The sequence below is a fragment of the Apodemus sylvaticus genome, chromosome 19 (genome assembly GCF_947179515.1).
Source record: "Apodemus sylvaticus chromosome 19, mApoSyl1.1, whole genome shotgun sequence".
Lineage (NCBI taxonomy): Eukaryota > Metazoa > Chordata > Mammalia > Rodentia > Muridae > Apodemus > Apodemus sylvaticus.
Genome location: NC_067490.1, coordinates 9,075,412 through 9,102,269, shown reverse-complemented (window position 1 = coordinate 9,102,269; position 26,858 = coordinate 9,075,412). Strand labels below are relative to the sequence as shown.

General features: G+C 48.9%; 1 protein-coding gene across 3 annotated transcripts; it reads right to left on the bottom strand.

Moving 5' to 3' along the window:
• Positions 1 to 25,442, bottom strand: Rrp1b (ribosomal RNA processing 1B). 3 transcript variants are annotated; one of them, XM_052164505.1, is made up of 17 exons: positions 25,248 to 25,329; positions 16,071 to 16,209; positions 15,904 to 15,986; positions 14,266 to 14,323; positions 13,297 to 13,382; positions 12,425 to 12,486; positions 11,824 to 11,953; positions 10,772 to 10,836; positions 10,109 to 10,272; positions 8,813 to 8,901; positions 7,639 to 7,736; positions 6,158 to 6,177; positions 5,231 to 5,359; positions 3,976 to 4,667; positions 2,380 to 2,520; positions 1,381 to 1,444; positions 1 to 258 (listed from the first exon to the last, which is right to left on the bottom strand). In XM_052164505.1, the coding sequence occupies exons 2-17, from the start codon at positions 16,153 to 16,155 to the stop codon at positions 65 to 67; spliced, it is 2,160 nt and encodes a 719-aa protein (XP_052020465.1). In that variant the 5' UTR covers positions 16,156 to 16,209; positions 25,248 to 25,329; the 3' UTR covers positions 1 to 64. The 3 variants fall into 3 exon arrangements, with proteins under 3 accessions (XP_052020465.1, XP_052020463.1, XP_052020466.1); XM_052164503.1 differs by lacking the exon at positions 16,071 to 16,209 and having other exon boundaries at positions 25,248 to 25,442; XM_052164506.1 differs by lacking the exons at positions 15,904 to 15,986; positions 16,071 to 16,209 and having other exon boundaries at positions 25,248 to 25,332.
• Positions 25,443 to 26,858: the final 1,416 nt, after the last annotated feature.

Below are 26,858 nucleotides of genomic sequence, written 5' to 3'. Positions count from 1 at the left end.
TTTAAAAGTTATAATTTATAGAACATCCAGTATAAAAGCAGTCTTCAAAAAGGGATTCTGGCTCTCAGAAGAAGTCCGCAGCCCTCGGCCTTCTCTTTGGGGTGGTGGCTGGTAGTCTCATGGTTGACAGAGGAGTGCAGACTGGGGAGCTTGTGGGGGTCTTCAGCACTCCGTGCAGTGGCCTCTGCTCAGGGTTAAAGGCCACTTTGGAGAGCCCCGTGGGGCTGACCAGGATACTTTTGTCTGTCTTCTTAAATTCTGTCCCAAAAGAAAGTAAGGCTATTTACTTAGTTTATTGAGTTTTGTGTCATAGCTGCTCTTTCCAGGTGCGCAGGCTCACATTCCCTAGGCCCTGAAATGCAGGAGACACCTAGACACAGCGAGGGAGGGAGGGAGGGAGCGTGTGCGGTGCAGCTGGTGGGTCCTGCAGTTTGCTGTGGGATGGGTGTGTCTGCGCATGTGCTCGGCAGGGACTGCTTCCCCTCCAGCTCTGCAGGCTGGACTGCTCGGCTTGAGGCGTTTGCTCTTCACCCCTTCCTGCACTCTCTGCTTGCCCTCCAAACCCACTGTGCTCACTCATGCAAACAGAGCTGTTTGCCCACACAAATAAGGTATTAAATTCATATGAAATTCAAAAATACTAGCATGTGGTAGTAAGTGCCAGTGCAGGGATTGTGATTCTCTGAGTTCCAGGCCAGGTGCAGGCACATACTTAGACTCCTCAAAACCAGCCAGCCAGCCAGCCAGCCAGCCAGTCAGCCAGCCAGCCAGCCAGCCAGCCAGCCAGCCAGCCAGCCAGCCAGCCAGCCAGCCAGCCAGCCCGCCAGCCCTTATAAGAGCCACCTGGTTTCTTTGATCTAATAGTAAGGGTGGTCCACTATGTAGTGGGCAGTGTGGCTACAGCCGAGCCAGGAACCAGGGTTTCTTAGCCTCTGAGACAGAACCAGAGAGCACCTGGACAAATGGCTTCCCATCACAATCTTTTCCTGGTGGCCGAAGATGGTCCTAAGAAACCTCTCCCAACCTTTAATCTTAACATTCAGGAGGCATAGGTGGGTAGATCTCTTTGAATTGAGACTAGCCTAGTCTATATCATGAGCTGTAGGATAGCCCAGCCAGTGCTACATAGACATTTCCTATCTTCAAAAGCCAAACAACACCCCTACCTAAACTCTTTCTTACATTCTCATCCCCCTCCCTCTCCCTCAATCTCTCCCTTCTTCAGCAACTCACAAATCATCTGTGAGGAAAGCTACCTTGGCATTGTCTGACTGACCCGGAAACAGAGAGGAGAGGAGGGCAGTATCTGGTTGCTGGGGAATCCCTAGCTAGCTCTAGCTAGTTGGTCCCAAGAAGTTTTACAGAAGGCCACCCACTCACCTGCGGTCATGTTTCTGTTCAATCCAAAGGTGACTTTCTTGGAACTGGAGGGTGTTTTATTCAGCTGCAGAACAACAAAGCAGTAACCATGGTAACACAGGTGCTCAGCCTCCTTGCCTGGGATTTTTCTGAAGAACTTAGCCAGGGAGGGCCTTTGCAGTATTTTTCCTGATCTGCATACACACAAAGGCTAATGGGGCAGCATGCTGTAGCCTAAATGGACTGCACTACCAGACTTCTGCCCAGAACCGTCACAAACTACTTTTACGCATGCACAGATTTCCCAAATTAGACACTGAAAAACAGTGAAGAGGGATAAGGATGCTCAGAGCCTCAAATTTATCAGCCAAAATTATAAGGATATATGTCAAAAACCACCTTCCTTTTTGTTCCAGAATTGTAAGAGTTATTTACTATTACTGTGAACGGTGTGACGCCGTGTGTGAGCTGCCAGAGGAGCTCGTTCTGGGGCCACTTCTGCTCCTACCCTGCTTTCTGGGGATTACACTCAGGTCCTCAGACCTGGGTGGGAAGGACTTTTCCCAGCCACGCCACTGGGCAGGCCCAGACCGTCTAAGCTGTTCTAAGCTGAACTTGCTGCTCACATACAACTGATTGAACTGGGGTTGAAATGGGGTCTATTTCAATGGGTGATGGATATGAATTTAAAATCTTTGCTGGAGATAGCACCCAAGGCCTTGATACATGCTAAGCAAATGCTCTACCACTGGGACCCCACCGTAGATCAACTCAACACTGCATGTAAGGACTTCAAATTACCCACACATCAACAGTGTCTCCAGAAGCCAACTGGTTTCACATTCTAAGAGCTGGGCTGAGCCCTGCCCAGGACCTAGGCCTCCTTCCTGAGCGTGCTGCTCCCTCCCTCCACCTGGTGCGTCCCTGTGCAGGCTGTCAGGAGGAAGCTGGGCTCTGCCAGCCCAGAGCCCTACACCCAGATCTCAGCACACTGCCTGCATGTCCCTGTGGAGGGCTCACCTGGACAGCAGGACCTTGGGGACGGATGGTAGAGCTGTTCTTGGCTTTCCTGAAGAACAGGGGCTTTGGTAAGAATTGAGTGTCAAACTTCACAAAGTCGTCCTCCATTTTCAGTGGCTTCTTCAGAGTCTTGCTGCTTCCCTGTGAGAGGGATGAGAAATTGAGGAAGGATCCTGTCATGGCATCTAGCCAGGCTCACACCAGGAGAGCATAGTGAGGAAGTGCTGGAGGCCGACCCACCCCAGGCTCCTCAGCCTGTAGCCCACTGGGAAGACTCCCCTGCTCAGTGCAGTGCTGACCTCCATGCTGGCACCATGCCAGCAGGGACCACAGTGGCTTTTCAGCAGTAAAGTCCATTTCCCTCCCCCCTAACTTTGTGTTCTGAATAACTGTTCCTTCCAAGGTTCACCCCCTCAGTGAGAACTCATTCTTTTTTTTTGGATTTGTTTTTTTTTTTTTGAGACAGGGTTTCTCTGTATAGCCCTGGCTGTCGTGGAACTCTTTCTGTAGACCAGGTTGGCCTCAAACTCAGAAATCCACCTGCCTCTGCCTCCCAGAGTGCTGGGATTAAAGGAGTGCGCCACTACCACCCGACGAGAACTCATTTTTCTATGTGGGCTGTGAGTCTGGTGTGGAGGCTAAGGCTGCTATGCGGCTCAGGCTCAGGGCCCACACCTGGGTAGCCTAGTGTGGAGCCACCATGTTGGCTGTTTGGCTGGAGCTTGGTGCCTCGCTTGCTGAAGCAAGCCTTCCTCTGGCCTGCCCCGAAGCAACCCTAGCCCAGGAACAGACAGCAGCAACCTCCCTGGACCCCAACTCATTGGCAATCATCCCAATTCCAAGACCAGCTGCCAAGGGCATGAGACTCAGGCTATGGAGAAAGAGGCGCCTCTTCCGAGGGCAGGCTTGGATCCAGGCTGAGGTGATGTCCAGGCCAGCCCAGTGCTCTGTTCTCCTTGGCTACCCATCAACTCACCTGCTCAGGGATGGGCTTCGGTGTCACAGGCACTGCCGAGCAGTGTGTGTAGGGACTGGTGCTGAACAAGGTCTGATGTCCCCCTGTAAAGCCAGAGAGTCACTCTCTCGGTGGCTTGATGGGCCACAGCAGTGAGCACATGCTGTGGTATGTTTGCTATATGTGCAGCCTAGCAGAGGCAGTACGCTTTCTAAACAGGGTACAAGGCAAGAGAGCTCAGGTCCTTTACAGCTCTAAAGTCCATAGAGAAAGAAAATCCTTTCATTAACCCAGACGTGAGAGCCCCTTGCCACAGCGGCTGGCTGGGCAGTGGACCAAGAGAGCAACTTTGTGGGCCTGACTGAGTTCCTTATCACCATGTCTATCTATTCCTGTCCAAAGAGACATCAGTGGTGAAGAGGGGGAGTAAGGCACTGAACGGAGCAGCTGCATTTGGCCACTGAGACCAGAACCTGTCAATTGCTTGTTGGTGAGAGTGGTTAGAAAGCAGTGTACCCTGACCATTGCTTGGCCGAGGTGTGCCTACCCCCCACCCCAGCCCTATCCCTAGCAGACAGCCGAGTCCTCTGAGCTCAGCTATTCAAGCCCAGCCCCCGAGCTCTGGGCCCTCCCCATCTTACCAGAGCTTGGATCTGCCCGGCGCTGGACTCCAACACACCATTTGTCATCAGCTTCATTTTTTTCCTCTTTTTTGAGACTGCTGTCTTTTGACTGGACAGACTGCAGGGCTCAAGGGTGCTGGATGCTATCTTCTTTTGTGACCTCTTGCACCGGGGCACGGTGGTCTGGCCATCACTCCCCTCCACTTGGCTTGATGGGGTACCTGCCTTCGGTACGGTTAAGTTGCCACTGCTGACAAGGAAAGCTCCCAGTTTCCGTTTCCTTTTTGGGGCTTGGACACCTTCTGAGGAAGAAGTGTGGGCAGCAGAGCTCTGAGGATGCCCACCGACAGGGTCATTCTGTGCCGTGGCCTCCTGAGGTGAAGCGGTGGATTTCCAGACCTCTCTGTGGGCCTTCAGGTTCTTCTTTCTCAGCCGTTTCCTTTTACTGTGTGTGGGTGTGATGGGTGTAGGCTCGGAGCTGTTCTCCCCGATGCTGGGCACAGCCTCTGCTGTAGGATCAGTCACGCATGCTTGTGGGGCCTGCGTCTGGGCAGAATCGAGCTCGGTGTCAGCACTTGGTACTGCGGGCATGACAGCAGCGTCCAGGCCCTGAGTGTCAGGCTGGAAGTGGCTCCTCTTCTTCCTTTTCCTTTTCCTCTTGTGAACGTGGCCTCCGTTGTCCTCTTCACCAGCAGGAGATACTGTGTTTCCTACAAAAATGCAGACTGATGATGCAGAGCCCTGATGGCGACCACCGGCAGCCAGGGTCTCAGGTAGTTCAGACTGGCCTGAAATCTGCCGTGCAGCCGAGGTTGCTGTAGGAACTGATTCCTGCTCTCGAGTGGCAGGAATACAGGTGTACAGCATCACAGCACACTCCTTTAGAGACAGGGTCTCACCACAGAGCTGCTACGGTGGGCTGGGCAGATGGTTTGGTAGGTAAAGTGCTTTCTGTCAAAAGAGGAGGACTTGAGTTTGGATCTACAGAACCCACATAAAAACTAACTGTGGTTGGTGACATGCACCTGCCACCCAGAGAGCCACGGGACCAGTGCTGCACAGAAAAGAACAGAGCCTAGAGAATGTGGGTGCAGTGCTGCTGGTATAGCACCCCAGCACTCTGGAGGCAGAGGCAGAAGATCATGAGTTTGAGGGAAACCTGGGCTATATAAGACGGCTCTAACTTAAAAGAACAAACCTCCCCTCTCTCAACCCCGAAGTGAGCAAGAGGTGACCCCCCCTGAGCGCTGAGACTTAAGGCTTTGCAGCTTACCTTTCTCCCTTTCTAAGGCAGCTCTCTCTAAAAGCTTTTTTCTTTTCCTCTTGTGTCTTCTCTGAGCAAGAGCTTGACCATTCTCCTCAGCAGAAATGTCCTCAGTAAAACCGAGTTGAGTACCATTGCCTGCAGGTTCCAAAGGGACACTGGTCAGCTTCCCAGACTTTTTGCATCTGTGGCAGCAGTGCAGGTCCTGGGCCTGCCCTGAGCCATCCACCAAAAACTCCTGAGCCTAACTTCAGCTCCATTGCCTGCACTACCAGCCACTTTTCCAGTGGAACTCAAAGGCTCCTGAGCAGAATGCACATTGGCCAGTGACCGGTGGGATTCTCCATTCTCACAGAGTCATCCCATCAGGGCACAAGGAACAGGAGAGCTGGCTCACTGGCCCTCTCAGGTTTAACAAAACTTACACCCTGGGGACATGTGTCCTTAAGGAAAATAAAAGGTCGTGAGACCCCCGGATTTTCTTTTGGACAAAGGATTTTAACCTTCCTAGCCCAGTTTTGCCGGCCTGTATGTTGTGTATCATGTATATGCCTGGGCTCCACAGGCCAGATGAGGGCACTGACTGGATCTCCTGGGTCTGGAGTTACAGACAGTTGTGAGTTACCATGTGGGCTCTGGAACTGAACCCAGGTCCTCTAGAAGAGTGGTCAGTGCTTTTGACCATGGAGTCACCTCTTCTGCCTTCCCTTCCCCCATTAAAAACTTAACCGTAGAAAGCACCAATAAAATTTCAAATGAATACCATGTAGGTATTGCCCACACACAGGCGGCACCAGCTGGATGGGGAGCATGTGCAAAGGGTCAGGAACTGAGGGTATTCGCTTAGGTGTGCCAGGTGAACCCAATGAAGGTGGCCACCCCATAGATCACTTGCCCTAAGTGGGGTGTGAACTGGGTGAGAACAACTCTTCTTACCTCCAGAGAGGTCCTGGAACCTGAAAAGGAAAAGAGCACATGAAGTTCAGAGAGTTCTCGGTTCAGGGTCTGAACATAAAGCAGGAATCCGGATACTCGGTGCTCACCCTCTCCTCCATGGGAGGCAGGGCAGCTACGCCTAGGGGAGGGGAGGGATGCGGCAAGGCAGGAAGGAAGAAGCCTAGGACAAAGGTGCCCTCCATTCCACCAGCTCGGCACAGGGCACAGTCATGTAACACCTAGAGGTGCAATGTCTTCCTCGCTTGTTTCTGAAGCAGACAGTGTACTACGCTGTTGTTCAGGGGAGGCCTGCCCACGAGGGTGCTCTTTATGTAGCCTTGTGCATCAGACCAAACAATCAAAGCTGAGGCTATGAGGGATGTACACCGGGCTGGGCTGGGTCGCTGGGGCAGGCAGGTCAGCCTAGCACCCACACTGGAGACCCTGGCATGCCTTTAGAGGCCCAGCTATAAAACACGAGAACGTATGGATGCCATCTTCTGGGTAATTCTTTAAGAGCCATGTTTTGCTGTGTCCTCATGTTTGCATGTGAGCACATGTGCATGGAAAGGTCAGAGGTTAATGCCAGGTATCATCCTCAACCACTCCCTACTGGGTCTCTCATTTGAACCCTGGGCTTACCAACTTGGCTAGTCTAGCTAGCTTGCTCTAGGGGGTCCCATCTCTGCCTCCCAACCAAATGAGCTGCCATGCTGCCTGCAACTTCGTGGGTGCTGAGATTAGGTATGAGCCTCCACATCCGCCAGCTACTTCCATGCGTACTGAGGATCCAAACTCTAACCCTCATGTTTTCTCACACTGTGGCGAGTGCTTTATCCATCAGGCCATGTCCCTAGCTCCCTTCTAAAGGCATTCATAATATAAAGGATCAAGCTCAGACCAGTGCCGGCTAACCCAAACAAAGGACATGACCAGACAGACAGCTGCTACCCAAGTCAGTCAGAACACACCAGCTGGCTTTCTGGCAAATCCCCCATGTCACTGTGGTCCTAAAGATACCAATGCTGACTACTGGATTGCCTGACTCTTTGGCACAACCCTGTAGGGAGGTGAAAGTGACCATGACTAACTGAAGCCCCGTGTATCTCGGCATGCCAACGGAGACACGAGAGGAGCACTCTGGCACTACTACCCTACGGCTGGGTGGCGTGGTGAGCAGGGTTGCCTTCCCTTGATCTCTGTCTGCAAATGGTTATGAATAAAGTGATAAAGGATAAAGAAGTAACAGAAGGCGGGGCTGGAAAGGTGGCTCAGAGGTTCCAGAGGACCCGAGTCTGGTTCCTGGTACCCCCATTGGGCGCCTCACACCTGCCTACAACTCTAGTTCCAGGGCACCACTTTTCTCTGGCTGCTGAAAGAGTGCACATACACAGACACACTTAAGAGTAACTCTTTAAGAGAAGAAGGAAAGGAAGGTGGGAGAGTGCTGGTGTGGCCCCAGGATCTCACTTGCTACTCACTTTCTGACTAGTCTGCAGAGCCGCTTCCTGTTGAAGGGCGGGGTGCTCTTCCAGTTGGCTATTTCCAGGAGTCGATCAGCAACAGCCTTATAGTCAAACTACCACGAAGAGACAGGAAACACGCACAGTGTGAGGCAGCCTGGCCTATCTGAGTCACCTTCTCGGTGCTCTTGACAGCAGTCTTCTCCAAACTGGGGTCTCATGCTCAGAGCAGACTCTGCCCGGAGAGCATCTTTTTACATCTGTGCTGGGTTCTCAATCTTAGACTCCAAAACAGTCTTTACTTTTTCAAAGCACAATTGTGTATACATGCATGTCGTAGCACATGCCTTTAATCCCAGCAGTTGGGGAGCAGAGGTAGGTGGATCTTTGTGAGTTCAAGGCCAGCCTGGTTTACATGGCAGTTCTAGAACAGCCAGGGCTACATAAAAGAAAGGCCTGGTAGCCATCCAGCCAACCAACCAAAACTCTGAACTGGAGGCTTGGCATGGTGGTGCACAGTAGCATTCTCAGCACTTGGACTGGCATAAGGACTGCATGAATCCCACTGCAGCCTGGAGCACAGCAAGACCCTGCGTAAAAACACAATCCCTCCTCCACCCCACTAGGGCTGGTGCTGCTGCACACGGGAAAACAGACCACGGCGCTTAGAAAATGAAGCTCAGTGTATGTCTGTCTTCTAAGATTTATTTATTTTATGTATATAAGTACACCATTGCTCTTCAGACATACCAGAAGAGGGCATCAGATCCCATTAGAGATGGTTGTGAGCCACCGTGTGGTTGCTGGGAATTGAACTCAGGACCTCTGGAAGAGTAGTCAGTGCTCTTAACCGCTGAGCCCTTTCTCCAGCCCGCAGTCTTTCAAAACATTATTCATTGTTCACTGTTTATATTTTTGAAAGGGATTTACTAGATAGCCCAAGCTGTTCTTGAACTCAAGACCTCCCTATGGGCTGAGAGTTTATGTGTGCAACACTATGCCGGCCTAAAACCCTACTTTTTCAAATTTGTCCCCAACAAGCTCATTCTAAGAATGGTGACATTAATTAGAGTAGGGATTATAAAGGACTTTACGTCTTAGACCCTATGGCTTAATGAGCTCTGACTCTAATTCTCTAGCCAAGCCACCCCAGGTCAACCCACATTCTATAAAAAGCAAAAGCTGCCCCCACCTGGAGAGGTGACCCTGAATCTTTCAAGGCTGCACAGACGTCTCTTCCTCTGCTGCCAATGACTCCATCTCTGAGGCATTCATCCAGTGCTGCCAAAACACACCCAAAGACAAAGACACAGTCTTGACATTCAAGAATAGATGTGGCACAGTCCCTCTAAGCTCTGGGTTCAGTCCCTATCACCAGGGAGAACACCAGCGACTGCTGCCTGGGGAGACACTTAAAATTTGTCTCTTAAAAATCCCAGACTTTGAGTGGGGGTAGGGTAGGGACATCCTCGGGGAGTCGGGGTTGGGGAAGTATGGGATGTAGAACAGTCAGAGGGTTGGCCAGGAGGGGAATAAAATCTGGAGTATAAAAAAAAAAGTTAAATAAAGTTAAAAAAGGGCTGGAGAGATGGCTCAGTGGTTAAGAGCACTGATTGTTCTTCCAAAGGTCCTGAGTTCAAATCCCAGCAACCACATGGTGGCTCACAACCATCTGTAATGAGATCTGATGTCCTCTGCTGGTGTGTCTGAAAATAGCTACAGTGTACCTACATATAATAAATAAATAAATCTTTAAAAAAAAAAATAAATAAATAAAGTTAAAAAAAATGCCAGCCTTTATTTTATATGCAAAGGCTTTGTCCCCAGTACCAACCCCGTAGGAGCAACCCTACCCTCATGAAACAACTCAGCCTGCAGGAAGGAAGCTGAGTGCTGGGGGGAGCCACAGGAACGAGACTGTGCTCCGACTGCAGGGCAGCTCTCACAGGCACCGGCCAGACCCCTCACAAAGGAGGTGAACAGCTAGGAGGGACAGGATCAACCGAGCCTAGCCTGAGTGGTGTTGCCGTCTCCTGGGGACTAACTGCGTACAGTGTCTCTTACGTACCCTGCTTTGTGTTTTGGGAGGTCTATATTCAGTGAGATGTCAACAAAGTGCTTGTTGAAGACTTAGAAACCAAAAACAGAGGGGCCAGGCTAGCAGGCCTAGTGAGGCAAGAACAGGGGCCTGGGTTCAAGCCCCAGAATCCACAGACAAATGCTGGGCATGGTGGTACAGGCTTCTAGGCTCAGCAGAGGGAAGGCAGCCACAGGGGTGTCCCTGGGACTCACTGGCCAGCCAGTGTAGCCTAAGTAGGCATCTTCCAGGCCAACGAGGAACCTCATCTCAAAGGGTGGATGCAAGCTGAGGGATGACGCCCACATGAAAGCATCCACACACAGACAACATCGGTATATACGAACACGCAAAACCCAGGGGGGCCACCAACCGGGCAGAAAGGACAGAGTATAAGAGGAAGCCTCTCACCAGCCTTCTTTCCAGCGACCGCCTTCCTACAGGCCAGCTCAGTTGCAGGGAGGCCACTGCCATCTTTGGTTTTCTGCTCTTCCACAGACTCTTCAGGTACACAGGCAGACTGATCTACAATGACTTCGAAAACACCCCTCGCTACAGTCTGTACCAGCGTGTGGCTGAGAGCAGAAGTACAATGGAAAGAGAGGGATTAAAACACTCGGCCTGGGGCCTAGGCAGTCAGGAGCACAGAGGAGAACAGCTCGGGTAAGTGTGTGCACACTCAGGTGCCTGCCTGGGGCCTGGTGTGCCCACCAACTGTGAGGAGGGACTCAGACACCCCAGAGACAGGTCCGCTCAAGACTCAAGGAATCACCACATGCCACAGGACAGACAGAGAGAAGGCAGGACTCTGGTGTGGGAAGCGTCCTGGATTGGCAGCCAAGCGCTGTTGACAGGGGCCAGAACCTCTGCTTTCTTCCTTTCATCTGAGCAGGATCTTGTGTAGCCTGGGCTGGACTGGCCGCAGGCCTGTGAGGGGAGTTAGGAATAGGTGCTCCTTACTGTAGATGATTGCCTGGCACGGTGCTGCATTACAGAACCCCACCCCCAGGCACCAAGGGAAGCGCACAGTGAGGACGCACACAAAGTGAGGATGCACGAGCGAGAACCACTTACTCCTTAGCCTTGGCAGCAATCCTGCAGAATGGATCAATTAGCTTGAGGTTCTGATCCGCTAAGAGCTGCAATTCAGACATAAAACAGAGGGAAAGTGAGGGAAGATAGCTTTTTCTGTCCTCTGACATGTTCGAGAACAGAAGCACCTGCCCCTCTCACAGGATGGATCGGCAGCATGCATGCCTGTCAGGCAGTCCCAGACACAGGAACCCCAGAGCCCTGGCTTTCTGGGTGTCTTAGTGCAGCGACCCAAAGTACCCACTGGTCAGGGTTAAACTGCAGCACTCACGCATCTCTAGACAGCTGAGCGTGGCACCCGGGTAGCAGAAGGCCCTGGCTAACTCCAGAACGGCAAGGAAAATAGGAGTTCTATGTGGCTGCTGACTCAGAGCAGGAGACAAAGCCATTCTTGAGGTTTAAACTTCATTCATTCATTGAATCAGTGTAAGTGTACATGGTTGCCTCTCTCAATAACTTTTCGTTAGTAAGTTCTTTTTACTTAATACATGTATAAGACATTCACTACAGAATGTCAAAGAGAATAGTAGAAATTGATTATATTCCCAAACCAAGAAAATCATCTGTATATAAAAGCATACCTCTTCCTTCCAGCCTTTTGCCTATTTATATTGGGTAATCTGCGTAATGTTGTCTACTGCCTTTCCCACACAGCTTGGAAATACTCAACATATCCCACTTTTTTTTTTTTTTTTTGACTCTGTAAACTGCAGCTCTTTCTGCCAGGAGAGAAGGCAGGGCCTTGCTATGTAGCTCAAGCTGCCCTGGAACATGAGATTTACCTGTCTCAGTGCTGAGGTTGTACACACCTGAACATGCTAGCTCAAATGACCCTCCTGCCTCAGCTACCCCAGCAGCTGTGTGTGATCCTACTTTACAGGCAAGACTTCTAGATATATGTACAGCGTGCAGTCCTGTCTTCAGGGTCCCAGGAGGAGAGATGTCACAGAGAGGCTGCTGTTTCTGACAGTACCCATAGCAACCCTGGGCATGGCACTCCCACCCCACTGACGCCAGGCAGCGCCGCTCCTCACCTCTCTCCCTCCCACAGTGGAGAGCTCATCCAAATACACATCAATCAAGTGGGACCTCACTCCATCGGGAGACTGGCTCTCGGGGCTCAGGATCTCCTTCATCAGGATGTCCAAAAAAAGGGTGATTTGGCTGAAGAATAGCAAAAATACAAACCAACCGCACAGTTGTTTTAAAAGACAGTATCGCCAATGACCTTCCTCTTTTCAAAGAACAGACAAGAATATGTAGTTTATTGCTCACACTGCGTAAACAGTCAATGTGAGGCCCCGAGAGAAAACAGTTCCTCTATCAGCTTCAAGGGACTGTTTCAGGCTCTCCATGGATTTAAGCTCCTCCCTCGGATCAGCATCTATGTGCTTCTCCTAGCACTAGATAATGGCAGGCGTGATCAGCCAATCTGTGTTTCTGATTACCTAAAAACCTCAGAGGACCCTATTATTCTATAGAGATCAGGGGTGGGGGTGGGTGGGGTGTGTGTCCACTAAAGATCAGAACTAGGGCCCCGTACCCATCAAGCAAACACTCCATCACTGAGCCACCACCTAGCAACTCTGAGATGCTTTTGTAGTTATCACACAACAATGTAAAAAGTTTACCAACCTTTCCTCCCAGGCATTCCGCTTGAGAACTTCAAAGGACTGCCTCAGGACCAGGCGGATGAGCTACAGGTCGACATTATTTTTATAATAAAAGTAAAAACAGTAGTGATCATCTTGGCAGAATGAGGACCCCAAGTCTGGATCCCCAATGTTAGACAACATCCTTAAATCTATTTAACTTCTGGATTAACAGCATTAAGCCACACAGGGGTATGTGTCTGTCCCCAAGAACGAGAAACCAGCCTGTGCAGCATACAGACTCTCCCCACAGCCCCAGAAAACAAACAAAGCCAACGTAAGACATGGATGGCAATGCTCCAGCCTCATCCCAGCAGCTCAGACAGGAACAGGGGCACTTGTGGCGCATGCCCATGATTCTGCCACACCATGCCTGGACTTCCATCGTTTTCTTGCTTGATGGAAGCTAGGTCTGAAGACGACGGCCAGGCAAGGCAATTCCTGAGAGCCTCACATGGGTTCTTTCTTCCCAAGAGCCTTTCTTTCTCTTAACTTTACTGCTTACAAATCTATAAACAGCAAGCTGGGCAGTGGTTGCTTGGGAGGCAGAGGCAGGAGGTTCTCTGAGTTCAAGGATAGCCTGGTCTACAGAGTGAGATCAGGACAGCCAGGGTTACACAGAGAAACCCTGTCTGGAAAAACCAAAACTAACCAGCCAACCACCCAAATGTGCTCCCTCCCATCGCAAGAAACAGTTTTATTAAACTCCAACTCGGCTTCAAAAAGAAAAGAAATAGAAAAAAAATGCCAGGCAAGTGCACTAGCACCGAGCTGCATCCCAGCTTTCTGCCGGTCTTCAGACAGAACACTGTGTGCAAACTCTTCAAGTTTGCGTGGAGGGAGGCACCACCTTACCATGCAGTACTTGTCCAGCTGCAGCTTGTCTATCCCTTGCCACTCTCGATTCATGGTCTGCCAGAAGGTCTGAATAAACAGGTGCTCTGCAGGGACAAGAGGCTCTCAGTGCTCTACTGCATGGGCGCACACAAGAAGGAGGTGACTGGAAACACATCTAGTTCTCTTTACATTGCTGTCTCAAGAATTCCTGGACAGGTGGCGGTTGGCCAATTGCTAAAATGCTCAACGATTTCCTTTTCAGCTATCTAAGGCCTTCCTACCACACCTGCATCCAACCAGCTCCAATCTAGAGATTGAAGAGCATCCTTACAGTCCATGTACAAATGCAGACTCTTCTGACGGTATGTGTGGTCTGGGTAAGACACAGCATATGCTAGTCCACAGATTCCTTATTTACTGATTTTGAACACTCCCTTAGAATGTAGGGTTTGGCTGCTTCCAAGGCTGGTCTGGGACTCTCACACCTCCTGCCTCAGCCTTCTGAATGTTGGGATTACAGACATATATCATCATTCCCAATTTATAAACAAATGCAAATCTTTACTATACAACAAATGCAGAATCTTAGGTGTTGTAAGTCAGCCAGAATTCAGAGTGTCAAATAGAACTGACTGCTGTCCAACTTCAGAAATCTCTACCTTTTCTTTTAGGTAGAGAAGGGCTACCTTACACATTATTACCATGATTTACTGCCAAGATGGCTCTAATCTTGGTCAGGGTGCACCTGCCAGGTTACCGTAAGTACTGGCAAAGGCGTCACGGCTTCTCAGTGTTAGAATAACCTGAATTTGGAGACTTTAGAGGAGAGCTGATCAGTCTTTGAAATGTCATACGATCTCTGTTCACACTAGCAACCCATATCACTAATTCCCAGAAGACCAGAAGAAAAGCATTGACTAGGTTCCCCAGATAAGCTATCAAACCTACTACCAAGGAAGACAGAGCCAGGAAAACGGCAGAACTTACGAGCCTCCAAGCTGCTTACAACGTGGATGAGTTGGGAAATAATGTTCGCTAGTTCCTCCTGCAAAGGCGGGTTGGGGAAAAACATCGGTTATTAGGTGGTCACACTGATGGGGATGCTATGGGCTATAGCCTCTTCCCTCTGTGGCGGGAAAGCCTGTGCCTCTTGTTTTATGTCTGTGGCTGACACACCAGGTTTTATGAAATGTGTAACTCCAAACTTCAATCAACTACTGGGTTAATGTCACACGTTTCTGGGAAAATGCTAAAACTATGTGTTTAAAAATGCGTCTCTGATAAGAGGTTGAATGATTCCAGGAAAATAATTTCACTGCCCCGGCCCCCCAGCCCCCTTTTGGAGACAGGATTTTTCTATACAGCCCCAGCTGTCCTGGAATTCACTCTTAGACTAGGCTGTCCTGGAATTCACAGAAATCCACCTGCCTCTACCTCCCAAGCTCTGGGATTAAAGGTGTGTGCTACCATGTTCTACTCTGTTTTTAAGATGTAGACTAAACTGAACCTATCTTGAGTACCAAGTGCTGCAAAGCCAGAAGGCGCAGAGCCACCTTGCTGGCGCCTGTGCAATAGGGTCTGCACTCCAGTCTCCTATTAGACCTGGTCAGAGGGCTGGTCAGAGTGCCACAGATTCCACTAGGTTGTGCTTTGGGCAAATTGCCCCCAAGGAGCATGCCTGTGGCACAGCAGATTCTATTCAGCAGAACTAAGTGGCTAACCCTAGGAGGAAGCCTTCCGTTTTCCTGCTACCTGAAGACGGGTGCCCTTCCTGGCACTGTTCCTGTCTCCTATGCCCAGAGTTCCTTATTTGTCTTGAATGAACTCCAAGACTTGAAAATGTTCCTTTTTGTTGGTTCTCGTCCTCCACTAAAGCTGCTTGTTGCTACTTCCAAATATAATCTTACAATATTTTGCTCTGCTATCCCACTCAAAATATGTTCAGTAGAATCAATGCAGTGAGCTGAGACAAGTCACTACACGTCCTGAGAAAAGTAGCAAGGTTTCACATACAAGGTAAGTGCTACCCAGGAGGACTCTACAGTGTGGCTCGTGAGTCACAACCGTTACACCCGTGCTACCGAGGTAGGTCTAGTTTTCGATCTTACAACAACTCTTCTACAGTGGTATTAGTGGGAAGCTCAGTGGGCAGGGATAAAAGCTGGCCTGTGCATTTTGGGCACCAGGCCATCTCATGGTGCTTTAGCCACAGACCCTGGCTGCTTGCTTTGTGTGGAAACTGAGATGCAGCAGGTCACTGACGGCCTTACTTGGGCAGCAGGCTCCCTGGGACCTTTACTAGGCCCACTGCCGTGCTTCTGACCATGCATTATAAACAAAAGAAAACAAAACAGAAATGTTAAGAACGCCACGTAAAACCTACCATAGAAGCTATGAAATGACGAGAGCAATAGGGGATCTATGACTTAGCGTGTCCGATATGTCTGAAAGCACAGCCTAAGTGCCCGCCGCCCCTTCCTGAGGGGACAAGAGCTGAGACAATGGCTCCTTGAAGCATTTACTTCCATCTGTTTGGGGATGGCAGCAGCTTGGTGGAACGTAAACAGTCAAGTCTCTTATCCATCGTGGCAAAGGTCCAGGACCGTGGCGAGGGGACTGCGTTACCTGCAGAAGGGGCTCGTCCTGCACCCACATGCAGTAGAAGAGTCCTTTCCATATTTTTAGGAGTTCTTCCTGACTGAAACTTCCTGCGGGAGAAAACAGCACCAGCACCTCAGAGTCTATACTCTTCCCTTAACAGTTCCTTAACACGATACAAATGGCAAACCTACCACATACAGTCGCTTCCTCTGCACCATTCCGGACACCTGAAGTACATCTTATACCAGTGCTCCAAGCAAGCCTGAAGTACCACATGTGTGTTGTTATCAGCCAAGGGAAGGAAGGTGGCAACCGGGGAAAAGTCCTTATCTGCATGTGTGATACTCAAGTTAACCCATGTACCTGGTATACCAGTTGCCAAGCACACACAAGACCTTGAACTCATCCCGTGAACTAACATGAGAAGAAAGGAGGTTTCACCATCTTAATGAAGGAAAACTACAAATCCTATACAAGATGCAAGCATCTCCAGTCACAGTGTCCCTAGCAAATGGCAGAACCATTCCTGATCCACTCCCTAAGACTGAAGACTGGGCCAGCCTGAGGACAGGTCTACTGAAGTGTACTTTTAAAAGGGTCCATCCACGGGCAGAAGTCAACCATGCCCCATCTTCTGACTGTGCCAGCTATCACTTCTTGGGCAGCTTTAATGATTCCAGCCGGTTTAAGTGGCATGCCCTGGAGGGGTCATGCTCTGCCCAACCACTTGTTCAGGCCAGCAGTTCCTGGTGTCAGGAAGCAAAGATGACCCTGAATGATGAGGCTAGGGGACAAAGAACATTCTCAGCTCTGATTCACCACACACAGCCTCAATCTGTGTGACTGGGAAGCAACAGGAAGTCTTTTTAGTACCATGCAGAGACAAACCAGATGAATAAGAGCAAGAGTTTCTTTTTTGCTGGTTTGTTTCCTTAACTTTTGAGGCAGGGTCTTGCTATTTACCTTAGACTGGCCTTGACCCTTGAGATCCTGCTGTCTCTGTGTTCCACCTCACACAACTCAACTACCAATTTGAAAGCAGTGTGCTATTAACTCTAAAAGATGTTTTTAAATTGACAAAGAGGCCTTGCAATGGACTCATGCTTCTGTAGTGTACTCAGTGGGCCAATTTTATTTTACGACTGATTTAAGAGCCATCTGCAGGCTAAGGAGATGGCACAGTAGGTGAGATTACCTGTTATGCACGAGAACCTGACTGAATCTTCAACTCTACACAAAAGCTACGTGTGCCTGTGATTTCCAATGGTCAACTCAGCCTAGCAGAACACTAAGTTTCAGATTTAGTGAGAGAACCTGCCTTAGGGGAATAGGGTAGAGGGGTTGCAGAAGCCACCCAACATCCTCCATAGCTATACAAGTGCACACATGCATACACACACCCCCTCCCAATAATCTCCCAAAAAGGTTTTTAAAGAAAGGTTTTTCTCCTGTCAATACCTTTATAATGTTGCAGTTTGATTCTTTTACATGGCAGTTTTCTACTTAAAAAGAAGATAGCAAGTGTGGGAGCACATGCCTTTAATCTCAGTACAGATGCAAGCAGAGTTCTATCTGAGGCTACTTAGCAAGACCTTCTCAAACAAACAATCCACAATCCCAAACACTAGGGTTATAGAAACCATAGTGCAGTTAGCTAATTGAAACATTTCCTTAAGGAGCCACACACACAGCTGATGTGAGAGCCGGCTTCTCCCTGATAATATAAATATGGCACATACCTTTAGCACCTGTCCAACTGCAGTTACAACTTTTCTTGTTGTGGTAACCTGCTCCTATTTAATCATGATCCAAGACTGCACATGTGCCTGGAGAACTGTGGTTCTGGGTAAGGATTTATGACTTCAGAAATTACTTTAGATCACTTGGATTAAACCACACCAAACCGGGGCTGGAGAGATGGCTCAGTGGGTAAGAGCACTCACTGACTGCTCTTCCAAAGGTCCTGAGTTCAAATCCCGGCAACCACATGGTGGCTTACAACCATCCATAATGAGATCTGACGCCCTCATTTGGTGCGTCTGAAGACAGCTACAGTGTACTTAGATATAATAAATAAATAAATCTTAAAAAAAAACAAAAAAACCCACACCAAACCATCAGGTGGAACTTCTCACAGGAAAATCAGTAACACAGACCAGTCTAAGTAATCATATAAAATTTGACCTGTACCTTTGAGTACTAGCTTACAGAAAACTGAGGGGAGAGATATACATGTTAAATGATACTAAGGGGTGGCATCTTACAAGACAAATGACCCACATTCTGTAACAAATCAACAGAAGTAGGGGAGAGAAAAGATAAATTAAGTCTGCACATATACTAGCCAAGGGGTCTTGTTTGGATTTACATAAAAACAGAAAAGTTGGTGAAAAAAATTTAACAGATTAAATAATTTCATAACATCAAGACTTATTTGTGTGATTTTTCTGAGAGTCTATGTAGCCCAGGCTGGCCTCAAATTCTTAAGTTTTTTCTGCCTCCACTTATGATGTCAGGTGCAGACCCCTGGGGCTGGCTGAGACCCTTTTTATGGTGTACAGAGGTGCTGTAGAAGAGTGCTTACCTTTGGGGACTACTTGCTATGAGGTGAATGGAAGTGACACATCAGACAGCCAGTCAATTGCTCCACCACAGTGGTGAAAAGCAACTCAATGTTGGGGTGGGGTGTGTGTGTGTGTGTGAAGTTGCCGAAATTCCTCATTGGCTTTGTGCTTTGATTTGATGCCTGAAGAACTCCCCATATATCAAATGGAAAACTATGGCCATTAATGAACCACAGCATAGAGAATTAAAGTTGTGGTTCCACAAGGCCAGGGCCGGGCACTTCAGGTCTTGCCTGCCAGCAGCAGTTAGTCCTAACTGTAACTGTAGGATTTCAGGGTAAAGCTGTCTAGGGAGGCAGTGGGTTGAGGTGTGCCAGCAACGAGGGCTCATGCTAGGCCAGAGGCAGGGCAATTAACCTCCTCACACACAGTACCATTCAGGCTCTGCAGATGCCCGTCTTGCTCAGGCTTTGCACACAAGTCTTTCTAGTCACACAGGGGGAGAGCAAAGAAATGGGGACCACCCAGTGAAGCAAAGCTTCTTCAGAGAAACTGCAGTTCAGGTGTCACACAGGGGCATCTCTGCCTTTAAAATGTGTGGTGCAGATGCTGGGTGGACTATGACTGACTAAAACTGTCTTAGTTCCTTTCCAAGGATGTCTTGAACTCTTCAATCCCACTCCAGGTCAAATACCCGCACAATGAAAATGCAGCTTGCAAAAAATTCACAAACTTTCAAAAGTCATAGTTAATGTCTAATTCACTGGCTTGCCCCCAGAGTGACTCTGGGACCTACCTGATTATATATTCCCAAAGACCTATTCTATGCACACAACCATTACACACATCTCAAAACAGTATGGCTACATACATTGGATGTCTTTCCATAATCTACACCTTTCACACTTAAAGCACTCAGTGTGTACTATCTCCAGGCCCCCTGCCATGTTGAAAATTGGAGCCAGGGCCTCACCCAGGCTCATTAACTGTTCCACCACTGAGCTCTGTCCACCATCCTCCAGATGGTTCTTTTAAGGGCATCAATGGTTAGTGATAATTCTGTGCATCCAGTATCTCTGGATACCTCACAGCTATTACAGGCAAAGCTACCACAGGATGTACAGTACATATTCCACAATGAAATATGACTATCTCCACAGACTGGCAGTGGGCCCGGGACAGCAGACAGACAAGAAAGCTCAGGGACAGTACACCTGGTCTAATCTGTATTGTACTGTACAGTGTGTCCAGTTGGAGCACACTGTTGACAAGTACCCAGTTCCCTCACTGTATGTACAGCATAGGGTTAACACCAAATACAGAGCACACATCAGCATGAGAAGCACTCTGTCAGAGCTAAGTGCTGTCCCACTGGCAACTGCCACTGTGATATTCATGTTCTCCCTCTCTCTCTCCCATCCCCATTTATTCCAGTAAGAGCTTTCTGAACGCACAGCAAAATTAATTCAAATTAAACACACAATGAATCCAAGGTGTTGCTGGCCATGCTGGACCGTGTGTGTCTGTGTGTGTGCACGCACACACACGTGCAACCCCAGTTCTGAACACCCAACACACCCATTTTGTACTTTGCATGCCATCATGGCACAAGGCCACTGAACACTGCCTGCAACACCTCACCTCAGCTTCTTGACAACTGTAGGTGACAAACTATAGCTCTGTACTCTCCACACAGCTTTTCTGCTTTCAGACAAGTGTAATGGCTTAATTACTGAAAACAAAGACGTCACTGTTTCTGCATTTCTCCTTCAGAGTACGTTAAAAAAAAAAAAAAAGCGTGCATCAGACTGTTTAAAAAGTCAAGGTGGTGCTGGCACACACCCTTAATTGTAACACTAGTGTGCTGGAAGCAGGTGGATCTCTGTGAATTAGATGCCAAGCTGGTCTACAACAACAACAACAACAACAACAACAACAACAACAACAACTCCTCCATGCTGTTCTCATTTTCAATAGGTGGCAAAAGTCTACATGTGCCAGAAGCTTAAAAAATAAAATTCTGTGACATAATTATTAGTAAATGTTTTGTTTGTAAATCTAGTTTATAAATGAATTAATCTGTATACTTAGTTTCTCTGGTAAAAGGGGTTTGTGACTTAAAAACATTAAGAAGCCCTGGTTTGTTCAAATCCCCCATTCTAAACATCTACTTCCAAACTATGTACAAAAACCCTGTTTTTACCTAAGAGTTTAGCTGGTAAAAATAGGAACTGATTTTTTAAAGAACTCAGAGAGGTCTGGAGAAGCACTGAGTACCTGACCCGTTCACTCCCTGAGGTAAGTTTTGAAGCAGCTTTATTTGATAACTGCTTTCATTGCTCTCTTTGCCTCTTGGTGATAACTTCCTGAGACACTGGGAGTGAACACAGGGTCCTGTGCACTCCAGGCAAGAGGACTCTACTGTTAAGTTCCTCCTCCTCTGCCCTTTATTTTGTGGTCTTTCTGTGTAGCCCAGGCTGTCCTGGAACTTACAATCCATCCCAGCCTTCCAAGCTCTGGAATCACTGGTGTGACTACCATACCTGTCCAGGAAAAACAGTTTTTTTGTTTTGTTTTTGTTTGTTTTTTTAAGGTTTTTATCTTGTATCTCTGACTGGCCTGGAACTCACCAGAGATATATACAGCGGCCTCTGCTCCCTGAGTGCTGGGGTTGAAGGTGAGTGCCTGGTTGGTGATGAATTTTACATTTTTATATAACCTAGTTTCTGACAGAAAACAGTTTAGACTTAGCTATCCTAAAAAGACTGTCAGCGATGTAAAAGGTATGATACAGGAAGTACCACTGTGTTTTGAAATGACAACATTCACCAGCAACCCTCTTCATGAAATGAACATGGGAGCCGTTCTGGATGGGGACAGAGCGTATTCCAGACCACCCCGTAGTCAAAACTCACACACCTTCCTCTTTTATAACTGTTAGTGGAGAATCCTAGGCCATCAGCAGGAAAGGTCCTTACTTCCACAACACCTCAGTGATTCAGCCACTACTAACCATAAATCCAGTCATCTTATAAGACATCCAAAAGGAAGCTGGGGCTGGGGCAATGGTTAGGCAGTAAAGGTGCTGGCCACACAAACCTGGCGGCCAGAGTTCCAGCTTTTGAAACTATGTGGAAACCAAAGGAAAGAACCAACTGACCTTTCCAAATGTGCACTGCTGTATACCTATCCCGCATCGTGTGTGCATGACACACATGCACGCTAATACTAATAAAAAAAGAGGAAGCAACAACACAAAGGAAATTGCCACAGGGTTGATTTTAAGATGCAGCACAGCTTTCCGGTGTTAAATGTTTAAGGCTGAGAACTGTGCAAACAGGCAGCGACCACCTGCTTGGTTCACTGCTGTACTCCCTATGCCAAGAACAGTGTACACCTTGGTTTTTTTGTCCCATGGTTATTATTTTTAAATGTCTTCTCTTTTATGTTCTATGCGCATTGGTGTTTTGCCTGCATATATGTCTGCGTGAGGGCATTGGGTCTCTTGAAATGGACAGCCGTGAGCTGCCATGTGGTTGCCCGGAACTGAACCCAGGTCCTCCAGGAGAGGACCCAGTGCTAACTGCTGAGCCATCTCTCCAGCCCCACTGTCCCATGATCATTAAGACATTTACTCTGCAGCTTTTATTCATTTGCATGGCACATATGTATAGGTTGGAACTCATAGTTGGAACTATGGAAATCCCCACAGGTATTTTCTTCACTATTTCTCCAGCTAATTTTCTGGGACAGATTATTTTATCAATCTGGCTACACCAGGATTAAACCTGGCCTTTATGGGTGAACACCTGAACTCAGGTCTTCAAGGGCATGTGACAAGCATCTTGCTGATGGAGCCATTTTCCTAGTCCCCGCAGTTATTTTCTTTTTATTTAATGCATGTACACCGTGTGTGTCTGTGGTGACTATAGACTGTAGAGGTTAGAAGAGGGTGTCAGATGCTCTGGAACTGGCCTTATAGATGGTTATGAACCACATGGGTGCAAGAGCAAATGTCCTGACCTGCTGAGCCATCTCTCCAGTCCTTTTATTTTTTTGAAGGCCTATGATGTGGCCATGATGAGGAATAGGGGAACAGATAAGGCATCAGGAAGGACCCTGGGGTACTGGTGTGAGCCACTGGCTTCAGGCTCTTGTGTTCTGGGCACGCTCTCTGGCTGTCTCTGCTCCAGGTGTATTGTACCTGTTTGCTTTTGTCTCTTGAAGGCTCTCCTAAGGCTCTATGCTTTTACCTATGGCTAAGAAGACAATCAGAAGCTAATGGTGCTTGAGGCGCAGGCAAAGGATATAAACCGCAGAGTTCAGAAACGTTATCTGTACATAGCTATGGACAAGATCATTCATTCTCTGTATAGCTAGGAGAGACTAGTCCTGGCTCTGGGAAATCCTGTCTCCAAACAAATATCCCTCCCTCCCTCCATGTATCTAAACACTATTAAAGGAGGATCTCTCTCAGAAGTGATACTGCTAAGGCAGAAGGGGTGTGTTCAGCCTACAAGGGTTTAACTGACTACTGAGGAATTAGAAGAGCAGGCGAGCCGGGCGGTGGTGGCACGCGCCTGTAATCCCAGCACTCTGGGAGGCAGAGGCAGACGGATTTCTGAGTTCTGAGTTCGAGGCCGGCCTGGTCTATAGAGTGAGTTCCAGGACAGCCAGGGCCACACAGAGAAACCCTGTCTCGAAAAAACCAAAAAAAAAAAAAAAAAAGAGAGCAGTCGAGGACACCATGTCTGACAGAGTGTGGCCTTCGAGGGAAGCAGTGGTTAAGATGAGGTCTGCTTTAGGAAAACAATCTGGGTCCTTTGTGGAGGGCAGATTAAAGAGGTACAATGGGAACCTGGGACAAATGCCTTTAACCCCAGCTCTCAGGAGATAGAAGGAGGTGAATCTCTGAGAGTTTGAGGCCAGCTTGGTCTCCAGAACAGCCAGGACTGTAACACAGAGAAACCCTGTCTCATAAACAACAACAACAACCAAACAAACTAGGCGGTGGTAGCTCACAACTTTAATCCTAGCACTTGGCAGGCGATCTCTCTGAGTTAGAAGCCAGGCTGGTCTACAGAGTTAGGTTCAGGACAGCCAGGGCTACACAGAAAGACCCTGTCTGGGGAGTGGGGGTGGGGGTTAGGAACCCAAAGAAACAAAAGGCACAATGGAGTTAAGGGAATGGACGGGCCAGAAGTCTAGGTAAAATAAAGGAACTTCTGGTTAAGGCAGAGTAATTCAGGTTATTGAGAAGGCAGGACAGTGGGACAATGTATGTGTGTGTGTGTGTGTGTGTGTGATGAAGAAAGAGCCAGAGCAATGTGGTGAGAAAACCACAAGAATGAGCAGCGGAAGAGGAGCAGTAGGAGGGAACAGGTGTTTGGAGGGGGAGTGTGGATGCCATTGTTGGTACTGAGGCACTCACAGGACAGCCAGGTGGAGTACCAGGCAAGTAGCACTAATCCGAGCAAAGGATACAGAAAAGTCCACCTAGGCCAGCACGTGTATATAGGAAACTTGACAATATGAGAGTAAACCAAATTTCTGGGGCAACTTAACAGAAATGTTATGGGGGTGGGGGTGGGGATCAGGATGGGAAGCGCAGCTGCCAAGGTGTCTCAGTGGGTCATACCCAGCTTGCTAAGCCTCTGTACCTGTCTGACCTCTGGGTTCCATGGTGGAATCAGATCACTTTTGGAACTTAACTTCCACATGAGTGCCCATATGCATACACACACACACACACACACACACACACACACACACAATTAAGAAAAGAATTATTTTAGTATTTATGCCTTTATCAGACTTCTCAAAGTCTCTTCCTTTCTTGGAGCCAAGGACTTGCTTTCTCTGTGGCCCTGGCTGCCCTTAAGCCTTTCAATGATGGAATTAGTGGTATGTGCTCTCACCTGGAGCAGATTTCAATCAAAAACCATTTAAAAAAAAAGGATTTAGTTTAGGTGTATGAGATTTGCCTGCCTCTATGTACATACATACATACATACATACACACACACACACCACGTGCATGGCTGGTGTTAGCAGAAGTGAGAGGGGGGGTGACTCCTTTCCAGGAAAGGGTTGATCTGCCACGTGGGTACTGAGACTTGAACCGCTGAAAAGTCTCTGGGGGGGGGGGGGTCCCCCAGACTTTAATTTTAAGCAGATTTAGCAACATGTAACTCAAACTTTAGTCAACTGGATGCAACCTGAAACCTCCACACTAGGCTGCAGTCCAGACTTTCCATATTCTCTCAAGAGCTACAGAACCTACTCCAGATCACTTAAATAAATCCTTGCAATGCATTCCACGGCAGTTAAAATCCAGACAAAAAAGCCAGTGGTGTGGCCACACCGCCCCACGCCCCCGGGTTCAATTTTATTTCAATATCCCTTGCGCGCCAACTTACAGATTTCTCTGGCTCAGGGCACGCTTAGCTCTTTCTAGCGTAGGACTGGCTTCCTCCTGTCAAAATCTCAAACGAGCACAAGGAGGCTCCTTTAGAGAGACTTTCTCTTGCACTTTCTCACACTACTTATGCATTCCCGCATTCACACGCCCCACTCCATTGCCATGAGTCCTGCCACCACATTGCTAGAGTTCCTCTTAGAGCTAACTCTAACGCACCCCAGCGCCTACAGGCACTATCCAAGGAAGGAAACGAGAAAACACCAACGACCCTCGGCGAACTGGGACTCAGGGCTAGGAGCTCCGCCGCACAGCCCGAAGCAGCCGCACCCGCGTCCACGGGCGCGACCCTCGCCGCGCGCAACGGCGCGGACCCAGGCCCGCACCTGTGTCGCTCTGCGTCCTTGCGCTGAGATACTGCCGCAGCTTCCTCACGGCACGGTCGCGGACGCCCTTCTCACTGGAGGCCAGCCGCTGGGCGAACTGGAGTTCGGCGGACTGCATGGCGGGAGCCATCGCACCCGCTTCAGCATCCCCGGGCAGCGCGCGTGCCGCTCGCCACCGCCGAGCGCTCAGGACTGCGCCTGCGCGCGGGCTGTGGCGCGCGAGTGATGGCGTCACCGGGGCGCCAGTGGCCGCGCGCCCAGGGAGCCCGCGTGGCCCCTGTGCGAGTAGACTCTGGAGCATCGCTGCTGAAGTTCGTCCTGAGGGTGGTCCAGGTTCAGGGCGGTTGACGGGGATCAGATCTCCTCCAGCAGGATGCCTACGGCTGGTTTGATGCAGTTTTCGAGTCTAAGCACAGCTAACACGTCGGGGAAGCGGCGATCCTGCCACCTTCATTCACTTAGTGTCTGTAGAACTCTGCGGGCTTCCCTGGGCAGACTCTGAAGGAAGGCCGTCATGTAGGCAGCCCGAGACTTACGACAACACAGGGACAGGGCTCCCCACTCCCCGCCCCGTTTTCACGAGGATAGCGCCTTGGGTCTTGATGCAGCATTATAGAGGGAATGGCCCACCTCCCAATGTCCTGGGACAAGTACAGAGGTGGAGAGGAAACCTTTGCTGCTTTCTAGGACAGGTGTGGGATTTGGAGAGGAGAGAGAATAACCCATCCCTGCAGTGTCAAGGACACTTAACAGAGGTGTGGTGCGGTGAGCAATCCGTTCCTGCAGCATCCTAGGAATAGATCTAGGGGTGTGTAGTAGTAAGAAGAGAGTAAGCCTTTCTGCCGCGGTGTAGGCTTGTTGAATGGAGAGTCAGCAAATCCATACCCACAACGTCTGGGTCAGGTGCAGGGATGTCCATTGTAGAGGGAAAATTTGAGGGTCTAATTTGGTTCTGTTTTTAAGCCCTCCTGCATTCAAAGCGCACAGTTCTCAGCAGTGGGTAGTGAGATTTGCTACAATGAAACACCAGAACCAAAAAGCAAGCTGGGGAGGAAAGGGTTTTTTTTGACTTGCATTCCCTATTACTGTTCGCCATGGAAGGAAGCTAGGGCCAGACCTCGAACAAGAACAAATATGGGGGCTGGAAAGATGGCTCAGCGGTTTAGAGCACTGACTGCTCTTCCGAAGGTCCTGAGTTCAAATCCCAGCAACCACATGGCTCACAACCATCCATAACAAGATCTGACTCCCTCTTCTGGGGTGTCTGAGGACAGCTATAGTGTACTTACATGTAATAAATAAATAAATCTTTAAAAGACAAAAAGAAAAAAAAAGGTTTAAAAAAAAAGAACAAATATGGCGGAAGAGGGGGAATGAAAATACATGTGTGTGTGTGGGGGGGTGGGGGTGGGGAAGGGCGACTTAACTCATATTCCTAAAAGCCAAAGAAACGCCTGCAAGTTAATCATCCCAAGCTGAACCGCTCCAGGATGGGATCCCTGTGGCTGCTTTTGGCCTCGGTTGACCCCCTAACATTCACACCGCCGTACGAGGACATCCCACCGGAAAGAGGCAGGAGAGGCCATGGAAGGGTCTTACCGACTTGCTCCT